At 33.1% G+C, this 18,780-nt stretch overlaps 2 protein-coding genes across 3 annotated transcripts; both read right to left on the reverse strand.

Moving 5' to 3' along the window:
* Positions 1-5,978: 5,978 nt before the first annotated feature.
* LOC114758829 (CTD nuclear envelope phosphatase 1 homolog) lies at positions 5,979-10,334 on the reverse strand. Its single transcript, XM_028947915.1, is given in 7 exon segments — positions 5,979-6,428; positions 6,538-6,691; positions 7,718-7,799; positions 7,901-8,021; positions 8,105-8,233; positions 9,941-9,994; positions 9,997-10,334. Coding segments are annotated over 7 exon segments (906 nt in total). The 5' UTR covers positions 10,228-10,334; the 3' UTR covers positions 5,979-6,293.
* A 2,386-nt stretch (positions 10,335-12,720) lies between these two features.
* Positions 12,721-16,004, reverse strand: LOC114758823 (dual specificity tyrosine-phosphorylation-regulated kinase 2). 2 transcript variants are annotated; one of them, XM_028947909.1, is made up of 8 exons: positions 15,526-16,004; positions 14,671-15,184; positions 14,440-14,586; positions 13,927-14,206; positions 13,736-13,843; positions 13,344-13,622; positions 13,098-13,241; positions 12,721-12,977 (listed from the first exon to the last, which is right to left on the reverse strand). In XM_028947909.1, exons 1-8 carry the CDS (start codon positions 15,782-15,784, stop codon positions 12,774-12,776), a joined length of 1,935 nt encoding a protein of 644 aa, XP_028803742.1. In that variant the 5' UTR covers positions 15,785-16,004; the 3' UTR covers positions 12,721-12,773. The 2 variants fall into 2 exon arrangements, with proteins under 2 accessions (XP_028803742.1, XP_028803741.1); XM_028947908.1 differs by having other exon boundaries at positions 14,440-15,184.
* Positions 16,005-18,780: the final 2,776 nt, after the last annotated feature.

Below are 18,780 nucleotides of genomic sequence, written 5' to 3' on the forward strand. Positions count from 1 at the left end.
CTTTATTCAGCCGATTAGTTTGAACCCGATTGAAACAAAAATTGAACCGAAGGTAGGGACGCCAGTGTTGATGCATATTTTAAAATGAATATTTTATAAAACTATATACTTTTTTTAATAAACATGAAAAAGATTGGAGATCATGTTGTGCTGACGCGTGAGGAATGGGATGCTCCCATATGACCACGTGGCACATAACTATACATATATAGGTCTTTTTTTTTTTAAATGGTTAATTTTTTTTATCAACTTAAGGTTAATCATTCATACTGTTCGTTGACATAAGGTTATCCATGAAAATTGATCAGAATTGCAGTCCCTTTCCTGTTTCTCAATGATGAAGAACAAATAATGCTTTCCCTTTTTTCGTAACCATAAATAAAATAATACCTTTCCTCTTTTTTTTTTTTTTTGGCCAGCGATACCTTTCCTGATTTACTTGAATCAGTATCAACTATCTTTTTTTAACGTAAAGATTGGTCAATTGGGACGAAGTCAAACGAAATTATGGGGCTCGCTTCGCTTAGCAAGTGATTGGTTGATTACAGATTTTTTCCAGAAGAGAAAAAGAGAGTGTGTTGATTTTTTCTCCTCATATTCTGGATGATTTTACATAAACAATTATAATCTTATTATTTTACCGTATTATTTATATGGTCCTTTTAAACGTACTTGCTAAATAGAATTTAAATATAAGTTTAATCAAATCTTAATTTATGATTATTTTATCAAATTTATTTTTCATTTGTCAATGATTATAAAATTTTTTCCGAAGTTGAAAATATATCACGTATTCACGTGAAGCATATGGCCACCAAAATTTCACGAGGAAGGAAATCAGGAATTGCGCAGGAAAGACAATTGGAATGTGCTGTGAAATAAATTTTGGAAAAGGAGTTTTCACTAAAAAAGAAACCTTAGTTTATTTTTAAAAAATTGTTGAAAGGAAAGCATGTAATCCCAATTTTTTCTCTAACTCGGTTCGGAAGCTCTCATCTTCTTTTTTCTCTTTCTTTTCTAACAATTAGATTAACATATTTTAATGGTTAAGATTTTAACTTTTATAAATTATTTATAAACATTTAAAAATTTTTTTAATGAATTTGCAAGCTATTAGAATTAAATTTTAATGGAGTTTGTAATTTATTATTTATTTATTCTTATAATTTAATATTTTAATAATAGTTTTAGAAATATTTAAATCTCAACTGTTAAAATTTTAATTCAATGGTTAGAAAAATAAGAAAAAGGAAGAGGATGAAAAGAGAAGAGAGAGGTTCTGAACCACTCTACAGCCTACCATAAGGTTAAAATTTTATATTCATTTGACTCAATAAAATACATATATTCATTTAATTTACTTTGTTGAGTTTTAATTTGCTTGTTGTCTTTATGGCCAAAAAAAAAATCTTATTGTCTTTCTCTCTTAGGATCTGTTTGGGTGCTCCAAAACCGTGGTTTCAGAAGTACTTTTCCGCAAAACGAGGTAACCTCCTCTACATATTTACTTCGTAATCCGTAAAAACACTTCTAAAACCATGGTTTTGTTTTTATCCAAACACTCCCTTAATTTCTTTCTCATCTGTTACTCATTTTCCTCAACATCATATTTAATGCGTTAATTTTCACTAATTTTTGGGCTCTATCTTCCGATTTAGAAATACAAGGTGCAAGAATCTTATAACTTAAATAATGCCAAACACCAATGTTAAATATTTTTTAAATGGGAGGTTATCTGAGTTTGAACTCTCTATGGGTGATATAATGATTGTATAAATAATGATTAAAAAAACATGAGAAAGCCCAAAAAACGGGGAATTGAACTACGAATTAATTAGCTTCCAAGGTGGAGAACTTGGTAGTGTACATAATCATATGTGCTTCAAAAGAACAGAACAGTGTTAACACAATTTGAAGGATACATCATCATTACTTCATTAAATATTACAAAGAAGACAAACAACTTTTACCGACATGTTAATATTGTATACATACACACACGTACTTATAATATATATAGGGACTTACAAATAATATGTTTTTTTTTTCCTACTACATATTGTTATTCTTTTATTAAAGATAATTTTATTTGAGACACTATTAGATATTAAATTTCGTATTGTACGTAATCAGACTATTAGTATTTAAATTTGCATTTGTTTATTGTGGTGCCAAAGTTATATGTCCAATGGATGCATCCATTCCAAGCTATCTGGATCTCTCTCTCTATATATATATTTGTTGTTATATTCCAATTAGTTTTTTTCTCGTACAATCAAATGAAATATATTTACAAAAATATGTCATTAGATTTAAATTTTAAACCTTTTCAAAGTATGACTACATTGTCATTAGGATAAAAAATGTTATCAATAAATCATTTGTACATGCTTTCTAAGCTATGGAACCTGATCTGACTTTGATAAAGTTTTCAAGATCTAGCTCATTTTGAATTTTTGTGGGGCAAAACATACTTGTGCTGTTATACACATGCACAGCAATGACTGCATCCAAAAATTTTAAAAAAATGTCAAATTGTCATTTTCTTTTCTAAACAAGAGTCCCTTATATATGTTTTAAATTTCTATACATTAAACATTGAAAGATGAAGATGCTTTTCTATGTAATACAATGGATCTATGTGGATTCCGTTGTACGTAGCTAATTGTAACCCCACTCCTTTCCCTCAAAAAAAAAAAAAAGATTATGTGGATTTATATACTCCTCTCGTTCTTAATATAGGACCTAATAGAAGGCACATTTCTTATATTTATCAATTTTTTCTAAATTGACCCTATAAATACTCTTTCAACTATAATCAAATAGAAAAAAGATAAAGAATGTTAAGGAATATGATTATGGTGTTTTAAGAAAAACATGTCATACTTTTTATAATTAACTAATTTACATAATTTTCTTAATCTAATCAAATTAGTTAAATAGATCTTATATTAAAAACTGGAGGAGTATTTCTTTTTTAACAGTTCTTCATGTACATTCGATTTCACAAATTTATAGAACTCCAATTATTAAAAACTTGTGTTTTTATGCATTGAACTGCTGATACAAATTCCCTCCCCAATGTGCTAAAAGGATACTCTTTGCGTTACTTCTTTTCTCCCGAAGCCCCAAAAAAAAAAGTTAACACGTGTTCATTTTTTTTATCTCCAATACTATTTCTTTATTCTATCTTTTTTTTTTAGCTAAAATATAGGTAACCTCTTATTAGAAACAATTCTATTTGAGACACTATCAGGCACTAAACGTGAACGCCTCTCTCAGTGAGAATTTGAATCTTGATTTGTCACGTTGTGAGGGGTCAGTTCCTTCCACTAGACCCAACTTGTATTGGTTATTCTATTTTTTTTTCAAAAAAGGTTAAAAGTGCAAGGGCACATAAATATCAAGGGTACATTTAAGTAAAGGCTTGCATCTCAAAGTCTGGGCAAAAAGCTCTTCTTTTTATCGCTCGGGGCAAAAAGCTATTACTACTTTTTGAAAGTCGGGGAAAAAAAAACACCTTGACAGCGCAAATAAATGTGAGCATTATCCGAATTTATAACACATGCCCCGTGTGTTTCCTCCTAACTTTACTTTTAGTCTAAAATATTTAATATATTTGTTTTACTCTCCCATATAATTAAACATTACAACAATTAGTTCATTGTATTTAATGTAGTCCTGACTTTTGATAGGGATGGTTTAAGAAGGTATTACAATTTTTTTTATATCTTTGATGATGTAATTTCCATTTAATTAACAACGATTTTTTTGTTTTTGCGGAATAGTTAAATTAGGAGCTTATTTAGAATAATGATTGGAGGAGCTTTTTTAGACCGATGATTATAACTTTCAGAAATAACTTTTTAATTGTGATTTATAAGATACTACCTCCAATTCTTAATATAAGACCTTGTTTAACTTTTATTTTGGTTCTAAATATAAAACCCCAATTCATTTTGCTTCTTATATTTATGTTTTTTTTAAAATAGTCCTTCTAACAATAATAATTCTAATTAATACACTGGTTAGTAATGATATTTTAGGAAGGACAATGCCTATTTATTATAAATAACTAACTTAACTTCTTTTTTAATCTCCTCAAATTAATCAATTAGTTCTTATAAATAAGATTAAATGTAGTACAAGATAATCATATGTAAGGAAAGTGTTGTCTCCTCTCGTGTGAATGCACTTACCATAAAATAGCTCCTAACAAATACTACACCTGTATTGTGAATTGGAGGAGGAGCATAACGCATATGCTCTCTCTTAGCTAAAATAAACAAGGGATAAGAGATATAAAAAAATAATTGTACTAGACTTTAAGGGCAATTTTAGTGAACTGTAATTAATGTCACACGCTTTATAATAAGAGAAGCTTTTTTTGGTGATAAGAGAGAGTTTTTTTTGCCCCCGTCGGGGTAATAGAGAAAGTGTATTAATGATACAGAATGTGAACCGCAAAAGCAGGGTTGAGTTCCAATTGTGAAGGTCCATATGTGGATATTGGCTATGCCTTTAGCGGCAGTCCAAGCTGGATGCTTTTATTTAATATAATTAAATTTACCCAATCTACCAAACATGATCTTGAAATGCCATCCTCTCCTGTATGCATCATTGCAGAATCAGTAGTTAGCATCAAACTTTATATTATTATATTCATGGATTCTTTTTTATAATTAATAATATGTTAATTCTAAAGTATCTTGACGGTGGGTAAAGCCATTACCCCATGGCTAAAAATAATAATCTATTTTAGAATATTTCATTTAGTCTTTTTTTCTTCACAAAATTAATTGTGGTGCTGGTATATTCTGGTTCTTTAGTAACTTAGCAATTCTTAAGATTTATTTGTGTGAATTTTGTTATTTTAAGTACTCCTCCCTTCCTTAATATACGACTCAATTGTTAAATTGGTTTTGATCCTAAATATAAGACCCATTTCTCATATTTATCAATTTTCTCTAAATTATCTCTATGGATACTTCCTCAATCATAATTAAGTAGGAGGTATTAAGAAAGATTATTATGATATTTTAAAAAAAACGTGTCACATTTCTTATAATTAATTAATTCATCTAATTTTTTTAATCTAATCAAATTAGTTAAATGAGTTTTATATTAAGAATCGAAAGAGTATATTGTTGGATGTAGTTTTCATCCGACGTGATTATGACTAGTTAGAAAGGCAAAAGTGAAGATTGGCAAAAGAAAAAGAAAGAGCCTATAAGAACAGCACTGGCGTACGGTACTTGTCAGTGCCAAGAAAAGCAGTGACAGGGACACAGGGTGAGTCCCCTGGATTTTTTATTTTCTTATTTATTAAGTTCATACTAAATTTAATAATAAAAAGATATTCAGTCAAAAATTAAAAATAAAAATAATAAAAAGATATTTTTTTTAAGAGGCAAAATTTCTTTCAGAAGGGTTAAAGTAAAGAAGATGATCTAATATGGGTTTTTCTTCTCTATTGTTTTTCTTTAAGATACTTAAAGGGTATTTGAACAAAAACTAAACTATGATTTTAAAATATTTTACAGTATACGAAACAGAATGTAAAAAAAGTTTTGTTTCAACTTCAACTCATATAAAAATAAAAAAAATTTAAGTGCTCTCCAAACAGCCCTTTAGTCTTGCTTCTAGTAACCAAAAGATTGATGATAATCCTAACGACTCTTTTCTTTCCCTTTGAGAAACAAACATGAAATTCAAAAACTGTTTGGAACAAGACTCAAAACAATCTGGTTTACCTCCACTTGGTATTGACTCAAGCTTCTGACTGTTGGATGCTGCTTATTGAGGCTACTATGGATAGAATTAGAAACCACACAGTCCAAGTCAGTCGTGTTATCTGTTAAACAAAAGCTCACCATGACTTCGATTCTTCATTGAGACTGGACTGTGGAATGCAATAGTGACATTACCAAACTCTTTAAAATAGGCTAAAATAAAAACAGAAATGGCTAAGGTAGAACTGAGATAATAAGAAAATATTTTTCTGATAATATTATACAACAGAGTTACAAGATGTATTCCAATAGATCGCAAGCCTATAAACAAAGTTACATGGGAAACACAATCTTGGCAACCTAAATACGTACGTGGCCAGCTGTTTCAGCTTCAAGAAGCAGCATTAGACAACCGTGGAACCCCACAAAAAATAAATTGATGCTATACGCAAAACCTGTTCGTCCAATGTGAGGCCACTTCTGGAGCAACACAGTTAACTGTAATCCAAAGGGGGGGGAAAAAAAAAAAAGCAATTTAAATGATTGCAAACAGCTATGGTCCTACGATGTCCAACAGGAAGCTGGAATGCCTTGCTTTTGAAACCATTCAGGCATGTGGAACTTTTCGCAGAGGACAGGTCTCACATCTTTTTGCTCAGAGAGATGCTTGAGAAGAGGAAGAATGACATCCAGAAGCTGATAAACATCAATACACAGACAAGCAGACAAGAGAGAGAGGATTAGAACAATAAAAATTGAAGGGATGACTTAAGTCTGAATAAGACAGGGAGGTATGTGTGTACACCTGTGTGTCGTAGGGGTGGCCAGCAGAAAATGAAATGCAAGGAATTCCATTCAGTGGCTGTAACAAGAAGCTGAAGGGATTGTTGTCAACAATAACAACACGGCATAGATCATTTGTTATGCAGGATAGATCTTTGACATGTTCCCGATATTCCCTGTAAGCATCAATTGTTCATAAGTGCTGGATGCTGGATTTACCAGTTAATCTGGAACACTTCGTTCCAAACCTAAAGCTCAGGAACATAGATCTCGACAGCAATATTTTCCAGACAGGATTTCAGATTACTTGATTGCTTAGTTTTATATATTAAACATCAGGTAGCACCAGGCTAGCTGAGGAGGGTGTTAAGAAACGACGACCAAATATATGATAAATGATAAATAAACACCCACACAATTGGAGGCTTCAAACCAAGATGTTTATCTTAATGCGACCAGTACTTACCAAGGAGTCAAACCCAGAGTGGAAATAGTTTGGATGCCCTAAAAGATGAATTTACAATGTTTTGTCTTTTCACAAGAGATGTTAAAACAACTTTAAGTAACATTCACATATTGCATGTTCTCCTAGTACAGTTTTAGCATTTAAATCGATTATTAAAAAGTCAAGAAACCATAATTCACTAGGAAAATTTTCCTTTTAACTCATCAGGTTTTAATGAAGAATTCGATGTTAACCTTAACGTGCAGCTAAAACATACACCAAGCACACCGCATTACAGACATTTGACCTGGAAGTGTATCATCCTCAAATGCAGTCTGGTTTTCAAAATAATAAATAAAGATCTTTAACATTAATGCAGTTCATTGCAAACAGAAAGTAATGAACAAAGTTGGAAATAACCGAAGGGAATCTTTTCTGCATGATTATATTACTGCTGTTCCTAATTTAATCCAGTAGGCTGTTTATACAAATATGACAAATTTCCATTTAGAATCAGGACTACTGGACTGGGTTTCAATTATTTGTCTATTTAATGATCTCCGCTTCAAGTGGTAAAGAAGACAGATAGAATATGAGGGCATGAGGCAGCATACAAACGTCCAACAAGAGTAAACGAATTAAAATTTCATATATTAATGATCCAGAACGATACCTCGTTACAAGCAAGAAGGGGCTAGAAAGAGAGAATGCTCAAGTGAATACCAAATACTGAATGAGAAATGTGAAAAACACTTACGTGCTAACTGTTGAGGGCCGATAAAGTCGCAGACTAAACCAGTTTTCCATGTCAATTTTGTCAACAAGTGGTCTTGCATAACCTGTGAGAATTTATGGATGCCTTTCATTTAGAGACACGGCAAAGAATTCACAGAAACAAAATTAAGCAGGCATCAGAACAACTCCAGGATGTGAAGCCAACCTTCAAGACCAGCAGTAAATAGCACCAAGTCAGCAAATCCACTAAGTTGCTTCAAGAATTCTTTCAACCCGGGCCGTTCAAATACTGTCACGTAATTGATTTTCGGTTTTCCTTCTCCATCCTTTAAGAACCAACATGGACAAGTAAAGATATAATATTCGATCCCTAGAGAATGACTTATATACAAGTTATCAAAGAACAAACCTTGTCTGGTGTTACACATTCAAGCTCAAACAAATTTAAACCAGCTTCAGTTGCTTGAGCACGAACTGCAGCTGGCAAACTTGACGTCTCATATGCACATACAAGTGTTTCATCCAAGTCTAGCACTACCTACAAATTCACGGGCAAGATCAGAATCCACATTAACAGTAGGAAATTTCTGGTAACACAGGAAGTGGTGGTTTAAGGAAGGAACAAAAGAAAACAACACAGAATGACACCATATATGATATTATGATAGCTCATAAAAAATTATACCAGATACAGCACTATGATAGCTCATTAACAGGTAATAATTAACAAATACATATACTTAGTGACTCTCCTTCTTCTTTCCTTAACCAACCACAAATCATATTCTTCTTTCCAAAATCACAAATTTACCCCAAAAAATTCACCCAACCACAAATAGAATCGAAACAACTAGCAGGCCTTGTGTTTTATAGAACCCAATTCAATTTTTTGGTACTCATCAAAAGAGTGAACAAAGTTAATGATTAAATATGATGAAGCAATGACAGAAGGTACACTGTCACGCGACACATTATATACAGTATAATGTCATAAGAATGCAAAATGAATTGCTACAATTTACAAGAGAACTATGACATCACTGCAGGCCAGTGTGATGTAAAAAACAATAAAAAATATCGGTATACTCTCCAGTTGTGAGAAGCTATAACATGATTAACTTTTATCTTCATGGTTGATATACTTTGTATTTCCTAGCATTAGCTATTCTCTGGGCAGCATAAGCATTACAGCCAAACAAAGAGAAACGTCTTTACCAATTCTGATTAGCATCCCCCTATACGCCCAAAAGAAGAGAAAGCATTTTCAAGTCCACATCTAACGTTTCATTTTCCGTATTTCATATACTTCGAAGACCCTTAACTAGGTAGTATAATTATTACTTTCCCCATTGCACAAGTCAAAAGGACCTTGCCAATTTATTTTATGGCATAGATGTCCATTTGAAATCAACACCATGACATGCAGAAATTTGTATTACAAAACACAAAAACAAAGCAACGATAGCAAACCAGATGGGAAAACCATACAGACGCCCAATCTTTCTCTCAATGTGAGTGGCATCAGAAGTGTTTTAAACACAGTTTGAACTATAGTACAACCAAAGGCAAAAGAATATAGAAGTTATAAAGTCATGAAATGGGGAAGTCAGAGGCATGGTGACTATATTCTAATGGTCTATTTGTGCTACCAAACCAGATGTATCCATGTAAAATGCTTACGGGCTTTTATCAACTATGAGATAGTCATTCATCATAGTCTCTGCCAATGCTAAAATGTTCAAAATTAAAACGGTTCTCGATTTGCCCAATTTGAATGTTATACTCAGTCCCAAGGAATTTCCTTTGATCTGAGTGGTCCAGCCGGATTTTTTCCCTATTCAATTTAAATCTAAGGTTGGCTCTCCTTGCACGCAGATTTTGAGCACTTCGCATATAGCTCAAAACCTACTCAATTTCTTCCAACTATTAATTTTCCTGCCTCTCCACGATTCATGTTGATATGAACATATCTAAGTCAACTATCATGACATAAGACAATTTTTCACTTGAAAAAAAAAAAAAATCACACTTGGATAACACCGGACCGTCGCCTAAACTTCCCTGATAAGTCATGAAGCTATCTTACACCTGGCAGAGCAAAAAATAAAAACTTCAAAAACTTCAACTAGCATATCCATTTCAAATATTCAGAGCACAAATTGAACACTAGCCGTCATGATCATGGACCTTGACAGAAGCACAACAGAATCCTAATCATTTAAGCATAATTTCGAAACACCAGTACCGTGAGTTTTTGAAGGGGTTGATCGTCAGCGGCGGAATAATCAGTTGCAGCATATCAAGGGCGGAATCCAACGGCAAATCATACTGCTCCTGGAGCTCAACTGAGGGTAAAGGCTTGAAGGAAGGGGAAGAAGATGAAGACGACGAAAAAGAGAGTAAAGGGTAGTGAGCGAGGGCTCTAATAATCTGAAAGAAGATCTGGAAGAGGGAGGCAAGCCAACACAAGAGTGCCCTCCATACTTGCTGAGTTCTCGGGGAGTAAACCTCGGCCTGAGTCAACTCAGCCATTTGAATCCAATTCCCTCCTCATGACACTCCTGAAAGTCCTAAGGTCCACCCAAAGAGGCAACGCCTGCCGTGTGCCGTGGTGCGTAGGACGTTAACGGGTCTTTTTAACCGCCCGGCGTCAACTGGGAGATTTGCATTCGCTATTATCAATTTCCTTTTTTCAGAGATATGGCCTGATTTAAAGGAAGCGAGTGTAACGGACGTGCCGTGAGCGAGGGTGAGGGGGGATCACGGAAAAATTACATTTAAATACCCATTTTTGACAAACAACTGTATTTAATTAATTTAACTAGATTAAAGAAATTGTATAAATTAATTAATTATAAAAAATATAAATTGTTTTTTAAAATACCATAGTTATATTTTTTAATATGATCTTTTCCTCTTCTATTAGATTATAATTGAGGGAGTATCTATAAAGATAATTTAGAAAAAATTAATAAATATGATAAATAAGTCTTATATTTAAGATCAAAATTAATTTAATAATTAGGTTCTATATTAAAAATCGAAAGAGTATTAAATATCAGAGTCCAAACATGGAATATTTGATTTTAGTTGAGAATGAGAACACCTATAATGGAAAAAACAAACAATTTCCAACATTTTTATTTTTGAATCTTGATGCTAGACAATGTAATTATCTTAGGATTAAAAATTATCATTAAATTTCATACATCTGTTAGAAATTTTTTCAAAAGTTAATATCTGAAAAATAATTGTTTAGTTCATTCAGTAATTGTAGGCTTTCGGATCCCTATATGTGATTTTTGTTAGTTTGAGTCTTGGACGTAATTTTCTCCAGATATGATTATAATAAGTGGAAAGTGGGGGAAAAAGAAAATAAGAAAGGGAAAAGCGAGAAGATAAAGAATGAGCCAATGAGAAGAGACAGAGGTAGGAGTTAAAAGAAGTGTCTTTATTAAATAAAAGGAGGGACTCACGCACAGCCACTAGTTAGCCGCCAAGAAAGGGATTGGCCAGTTGGGTCATCTTGATCTTTTTGCTTTATTATTTATTTATTATATTAAATTTAATAATAAAAATTTCAATTCTTAAGGGATAAGGTTTTCTTTCACAAGATAATAATATTGTTATTAAAGACAGCATCGTTTACTTAACCAGAGAATATATTTGATGCTCTCAGTTCCTTTGTATTGATTGAAAAACTGTAACAAAATGCATTTATTATGAAATTATTAAAAATTTATATATTTATCATGTTATAATGAATCATATGCTTTTCTCCATACATTATATAATGTTTAAAAGAATAAGCTCTACTATCAATAACTCATTACCAATGCCACTTATTATAATTTTGTATTTTTCTAAAAAAATTATTCATATATGACTTAGCACTTGGAGAATGAGTGAAATAAGTTGTAGATTTCATAATTCAGGAATGTTTGGATAGAATCAAAATCATAATTTTAAAAATGCTTTTACGGTATACGAAATAAATATGTAGAAGAGTTTATCTCGCCTTACGAAAAAGTGTTTTTAAAAAGTACTTTTCATACTTCCTAAACACCCCCTTCATATTGATCTTTCTTGCTAAAAATATTGATATCGACAACATGCAGTGAAAACTATACTAAAATTATAGAGAAATTATTAGAATCATAACTCCCCGGCCCAAAAAAAAAAATCATTATAACTCAATACTTAAATTTCATGATTTCATGCAACGCATAAAAAAATTAAGAAGAATAACGTTTGGATGTCATATTTACCATTACTTTTTTACAGAGTCATTGATATGGCATGACCATAGTTGTAAATCTCTAATAGAAAAGGCCTGGAAATAAATGTATTTGAAGTATTAAATAAAGGGTCAATAATTTTTTACCAGGATATCAAATGTCATTGGACATTTTAGAGGTCCAAAACCAATAAGTATTCGTTTCAGCCCATAATGTTGGCCCAATCTCTTTGGACAGTCCAAATGTGCATTCATCTTGCACTCGAGATGTCCTCATATGCAAATCAACTGTTTCTATTGTACGCGACACGGATCGAATCCAGATATAGTCAGAGCAAAACTCTGGTAAACTGGGTGGGTAACTAAAAAAAAAAACTGTTTCTACTAGCATGATCTTTTTAACACAATCTTTGCCAAATTTAATGAAACATTCATGATTGATATTTCAAAAATATTCTCATTTATTTAACCTGATTAAAAATAATTTTAAAAATTTATATTTAGCTAGTTTGAAGTCTAATCTCAGAATAGTGATCAACAGCGTCTCATAAAAGAGAATGGAAGAATAGTTTTGAGATGTACAGATCATTGCACAAACTCAGATACGTGTTCTTATCATAAAAAGCAACGAAATGACTTAGATTAATGAAAATTGGTAGGAAAATCGAAAGGGTTCCCCAAAGATACAATTTTCTGTACAAAAGAGCACAGCTCATATCAACAAGAACAAGTATGCAACTGCAGAAAGAGGATTCGGTTGCTGTTGCATAAAAACAAAAAAGCCAAAATTGTGATTGCAAGCCTTTGCAAGCTCTGATAAATATAAATATAGACAACCCCATCAGAATCTGAGAACATTCTTGTCCTTGGACTTGTAAACATAAGAAAGCCATGGATGTCTCAACGCCTGGGTTGCAGTAGGCCTTGTTTTAGGGTTTATGCTAAGCAAGCATCTTACAAAGTCTATGAACAAAGTATCCGTAACTTGCAAATGCTGCTCCAACGATGACTCCTCTGGAATTATATACTCAACTTGATCTGTCTCCTGCTCATAATCCCGAAAACTTGTATGACTTCCTCGAGAAGTACATAATCTAAATTCCTTACAATCATAAAAAAGTGACTGTATAGAGCACATCCAAAAAAGAAGAAATGGGAATCAAACCTCGTTGACATGATAAATATCAAATTCCTCGGTGAAGTACTTGTGAGCCTCCTGTCCTTTGACCAACATCTCAAGATCAATAGGACCAAGCATTCCAATCATACGTGCAAGTATCATGACAACTGCGTCGTTTGGAAAGAGCACCTGCAGAAAACATGGTCTCAAAATGTCATCATGTGAATGTTAGACCTCGAGGAAGACAAACTTCATTGACACTTCTAAGGAAGAAAAGTTACAACAACATACTTCACCAGAGCATAGTTCGGCTAAGATGCAGCCGAGGGACCATATATCAATTTTTTCATCGTACTGGAGCCCTAGTATCACTTCAGGAGCCCTGTAGGATCGCGATTGCACGTACAGACACAAGTTGTCCGTTTGAAAGCAACTGCTTCCCAGATCAATGACCTTGATCTCACATCTTTTGTAACTTTTTATCAGGATGTTTTCTGGTTTCAGGTCACAGTGAATGATTCCTAAGCTATGCAAGTAGTGCAACGCCTCCAAACATTGATGAGTAATGTGCTGCAAAGAGGAACAAAACTGTTCAGTACATCCCCATAATCATCAGGTTTTGAAAACATCGTCTATCTAAATAATCAATTAAAGAAGAAGTTCATATTCTTTTTGGAACAAACCTGCAACCTGCTCATTGTAAAATATGCTTCACCGCCAGATTCTTGGTTGAATTTCTGAAATTCATATAAGTTTGCTCGCAGAAGCTCAGTAACAATGAATAGATGTTCCTGTGAAGTTTTCATATAAGATTAACAATTCAAACCAAACAAATTCTCACTCTGCAGCTGTAAATTCTTCCATTGATGCATACCTGATTATAAAAGTAGTCATAAAGACGCAGTATGTGGAACCGATCAGCTGGGTCATGCTTATTGACAAGCTTAAGAAGCTTGATTTCATCTAGGCTTTGATCGAAGAAATCTTTGTCATTTTTTATGATCTTCAAGCAAACATCCACTCCCATGTGAAGATCATGTGCCTGAACAACCTTACTGAAGGCTGCTGAACCAAGATAAGCTGTTATGTAGTATCTGCCGGCAATAACTGTATTTAGTACAATCGGAAGATCCTTGCTTTCTTCAAATCCAGTCCTATTACCATGGCATAATACACAAGTGTAAGGAACATTATTTATACTTATCCCTATCATCACAATAATCGAAACCTGATATCATAATATAAATTCCCCAAAGAAGTAGATGTTCTGAATAAAACCAACATGAACAGAAAATGAATGAAACAATCAAAATGGTGGTTGATTCAAGCATTTGGAATCAATTTAATGGAAATGGAAGTTGAGAATGCAAGCCTATCTGAAACAAACCTGTTTTTCCTATGAATAATTCTCAAGTCAAATACTTCGTAGTCATCCTCAGGAATGTACTTTATCAGTTCATCATCAGTGATATCTGCAGCATCATCTGATTCATGACATTCATCGGCTAATCCTCTATCATCTCGAGCTTCCAAGCTGTTGATTCCAGCAACTTCAATCGTCAGGCCATAGGAATCTTTATTCCCTTTACTAATATCATTGCTTGTATAAAAGTCAAACGTTTGATCCATACTATTTTCCAGGGCAGAACCATGGCCAGAAAATTTCCCACCAACCTTCGAGTGAGAATCATTCAGATGAATTTCCTTTTCCAATAATCCTGCCTTGAGCTGATTTTTCTCATCCACACCACGATGGTCTTCAGAATAGGTAACAGTATCACTTCGATCCCCTCCAAAGAAATTATTGGGAAGGCATGTCTTGTCTATACAGTCACCATTTTCCTCTGATTGAAATCCTTCGGAGATGTAACCAATATTCAGGGGATTCTCGTGCTGATTGTCCATTTCTGATGTCGTTATGAACTTGTCCTCAGTTGGAGAGCTAAAAAAATCCGGCCCTTCATAGCTTGGAGTCATGAAATTGTCATCATCTTTCTCGTTGTACCAATATGATTCGTTTTGCAAATCGAATTCATGGTGATCTCGTGCAGTTCCAAATTGGGATAGCCTATCAGCTGAAGATTCAGAATCATTCTGAGACGCGGAACGGATTCCATATGGATTGATGAATTCTGCAATAACAAGAAGCTCTCATCATGCTCTAATGCATGAGTGATTCAATAAGAAAAAAGAAACTAAATCAAACCAAATAGCAATAGATTTTGCCCAAAAAGAATGCCATTAAATGATTATTATAAACTCTATTCCTTATAATCTCAACGACGATATAAAGCCATGAATTATAACACGATGAACAACAGAGGGGGCAAGTTTACTACTTTTTGAAATCTGATGAACAAGAACCATTCAGCTGACGCAGAGGATCAAACCAGAATGTTGAAAGATCAGAACTTTAAAGAAGCCATGAACAAAAAGATCTTATCAATGGAAGCACACAAAGCATAGTGAGTACCCGAAGAGCAAACATCAGAAGTAGAAGAACTCAAGCTCACAAACTCATCTTCCGAGGAGCAGTCTGTGAGGGACGGCCGACAACACGATCGGACCCTGACCGGCGGCGGCGGAGGCACCATAGGGAAGAAGAATTTCTCGTAGTCAAAGGATCGCAGATCACCTTTTTCAGTGATGTCCTGTCTGAGGGCAGACTCAGCCTCTGAGAATCCATTCTTCCTCAAGAACTCGATGACGGCGTCGACATCGGAGACGGCCATGAACACAGGAGCTCAAAGGCGGAGAGAGAGGTGAGCGAGGCAGAGGAATAAAAACATGGGAATCAAAGAAGGAAGGGGGGGTAAAATTGTAATATGGAGGGAGAATTAAGAGGTGCATGCTGGGTGGATTCAACGTCTGTGTAGGAAAGGAGTCTCTCTCTAAGTTTTCTGTGAAACACAAGCTGAGGGAGGAGGGTGCGTATGTCTCACCAACTTTGAACAGAGAAAGGAAGCCGTTTTGGGACGTGAGAGCAGAGGGTTCTGGTTTCCTGGAGCCAAAACCATTGTAAACAAGAGGGTTCAACACGTGCAGTAATATGAGCTTTCCACGTCAGATTCCCCCTTCTTTTTGCTTTCTTTTCTCTTGTGAATATGTTTTTCTCAGCTCATTATTACTTTCCATTTCCTCTTTTTCTTGTGTCATGAAAATAACAGAGCTACGCGAGGAAATTACATAGAGTTTTCCAATTTTATGCCAGAATTACATAAAATAAATTAAAAAATTAATTAATAGGAGTGCACAATATGCAATCCCCAATGAAAATTTCTAAAAGTCCTTTCACCAAAGCAATAGGGCGTAGGATATGAGAATTTAAGACTTGAGAAATGTATGCACATCCACATACTTCTTAACATTATAATATTTTCCTTTTGCATGTCAATATTGAATGCACACAATTTTATTTTTAATAAAAAGTATTGCTTTTTGTCTTTCGATTAATTGAGATCACATTTTCCATATGAAATCTATAAATTGTTCAGTTGGCCGCTGCCTTTATTGCGCTTCGAATATATTTCATGGGCAGTTTCAGGACAATACAAAACATAGGAACTGTCACATTCATATCCATTTATGAATCCTCCAAGGCCGAGATCGCGTAATTTATCATGTGATTTGCCTATTTCAAATGAAGTATATCACCAACAAGAATTAGATCTAGTAAAAAGAGCTAATCCCTCATAATGTGACGAACGAAAGTTCGAATCCTACTAGGAGGGGTGTTTGACAATACCTCGAATAGTACTGCTTCCAATAGAATAATACATATGATTTACCAAAAAAAAATGAAGTACATCAATTCATTCTTCTTTTTTTTACTTATATTTTTTTAACAGAAAATTTATTAATGAAAGAAGCAACCATAAAGGAGCAACCGGCAAAATTAAGGCTGGTTAGGATACAATGCAAGAAAAAGGAAAAGCTCACCTATATGCCAGCACGGACAACAGAAATGCTGCTTCTTACAAAAACATGATGTTTCCTAGTATTGCAACCATCAGAATCTAAAGTTCCTTGAAGATGAGATGGTCTTATTACTAGCATTTTACTGGAACCCACCCCAGTCTTTGCAGAAGCACTTAAATAATCAGCAGCACAGTTACCATGTCTGGAATCAAGAGTAAACATAGCCTGAGGTCTTGTCTTCAGCATACCACGAACGTCTGCGACTGCATAAGCACCCTAGCATTCAATACTAACTAACGAATTGTTCATAATAGCTTTGTAGAGCTCTTCACAATCAATCTCAAAATAGATTTTTGAACAGGCAAAACAATCTATAAACTAGATCTTATATTAAAAAGTGTAGGCAATATTATACTACCTCCGGTACTAATTATATAATCTCGTTTGTAGACTATAAACAATGTCTTATAAATAAAACCAGAGGTAGTATATTACTACCTCCAGTCCTAATTATAAGAGCTAGTTGACTAATTTGAGGGGATTAAGGAAAGAAGTTAAATCAGTTATTTGTAATGAATAGGTGTTGTCTTTCGTAAAATATTCTTACTAATCAGGTGTATTTGGTTAGAACTATTATTGTCAAAAGGACTACATTGGAAAAAAAATGTATAAATATGAGAGACAAAGTGAATTAGGATCTTATATTTAAAATCAAAATAAAAATCAAATAAGATTTTATATTAAGAATAGAATGTACTATGTACTTTTTAAGTGTACGACCGGCAAGAGGCTCATCTAATACCAACAGGTCAAGAAGGATGTGAATCTCAGCGGGAAAAGGTCAAAAAAATCAGCAGCGGTTGGAGACATGAAGACCATAAAGATGATTGCACTGTATAGATGCCGTTCATGTCAAGTAATACAAATAATTCCTTTCCCAACGCTTCTGAGCGAGAGTGACCAGCGACCACCGACATCTTTCACATTTTATTGTACATAAGAAAGGGTAGCTTATATTACCTCTTTTTTTTTTTGGTGACAACTTACCTCTTATTCTAAATATAAAAGGTAGTTACAAATTTAATTGGATTTTAAATATAAAATTTAATTGGATTTTAAATATAACATATTTTGCTTTTTAGATTTATTCTTTTTTTCTCTAAAATAGTCTCTTAAGTAGTTGTACGTATTAAATGCTTTATACTCTAATGCATATGATTAACAAAAATATTTTTAAAGAACAACATATTTATTATAAATAATTAATTTAGTTAATTTATTATAAATAATTAATTTTTTAATATTTATAAATTAATTATCTAATTTTTATATTAAAAAACAAGAATAGTATTTAAAAACGAGAGGTAGTAATATATTTGCACCTCTGTAGTAATATATATATACACACACACAAATATATAACAAAATCTAGGTCCATTTATTTATATCTATTAAGTATAGTTTTTCAATCAAATCTTATCATTCCAATTTTTAATAACAATAGTAATAATTTATATTGACAAAATTTGAAAGTTATGTTGCATGATTATTAGTAATAAAAATCACACATAAGAGTATTTGATTAAATAATTGAATACTACCTCTGGTACTTAATATAATAGTTGGTTGACTAGTTTAAATTGATTAAGAAAAGTGATTCATTATTTGTAATAAATAGGTATTATTTTTTTTCTTAAAATATCCTTACTAATCAAGTGTATTAGTTAGAATTACCATTTGATGAAACATTTAACATGTGTAACTACTATAGGGATTACTTTGTCAAAGATTGAATAAATATGAGAGACAA

The sequence above is a fragment of the Neltuma alba genome, unplaced genomic scaffold (assembly GCF_004799145.2).
Source record: "Neltuma alba isolate B1F8T4 unplaced genomic scaffold, ASM479914v2 tig00010758_pilon, whole genome shotgun sequence".
NCBI lineage: Eukaryota > Viridiplantae > Streptophyta > Magnoliopsida > Fabales > Fabaceae > Neltuma > Neltuma alba.

Bases quoted from the DNA above. Each gene is read 5' to 3' on its own strand.
- LOC114758823 (XM_028947908.1), bottom strand. From the start codon at position 15,784: ATGGCCGTCTCCGATGTCGACGCCGTCATCGAGTTCTTGAGGAAGAAT. The intron at 15,185-15,525 runs GTACTCACTATG...TTGTTATTGCAG, and splicing joins TTCTGATGTTTGCTCTTCGG to AATTCATCAATCCATATGGA. The intron at 12,978-13,097 runs GTTTGATTCCCA...GATTATGAGCAG, and splicing joins ATATTTATCATGTCAACGAG to GAGACAGATCAAGTTGAGTA.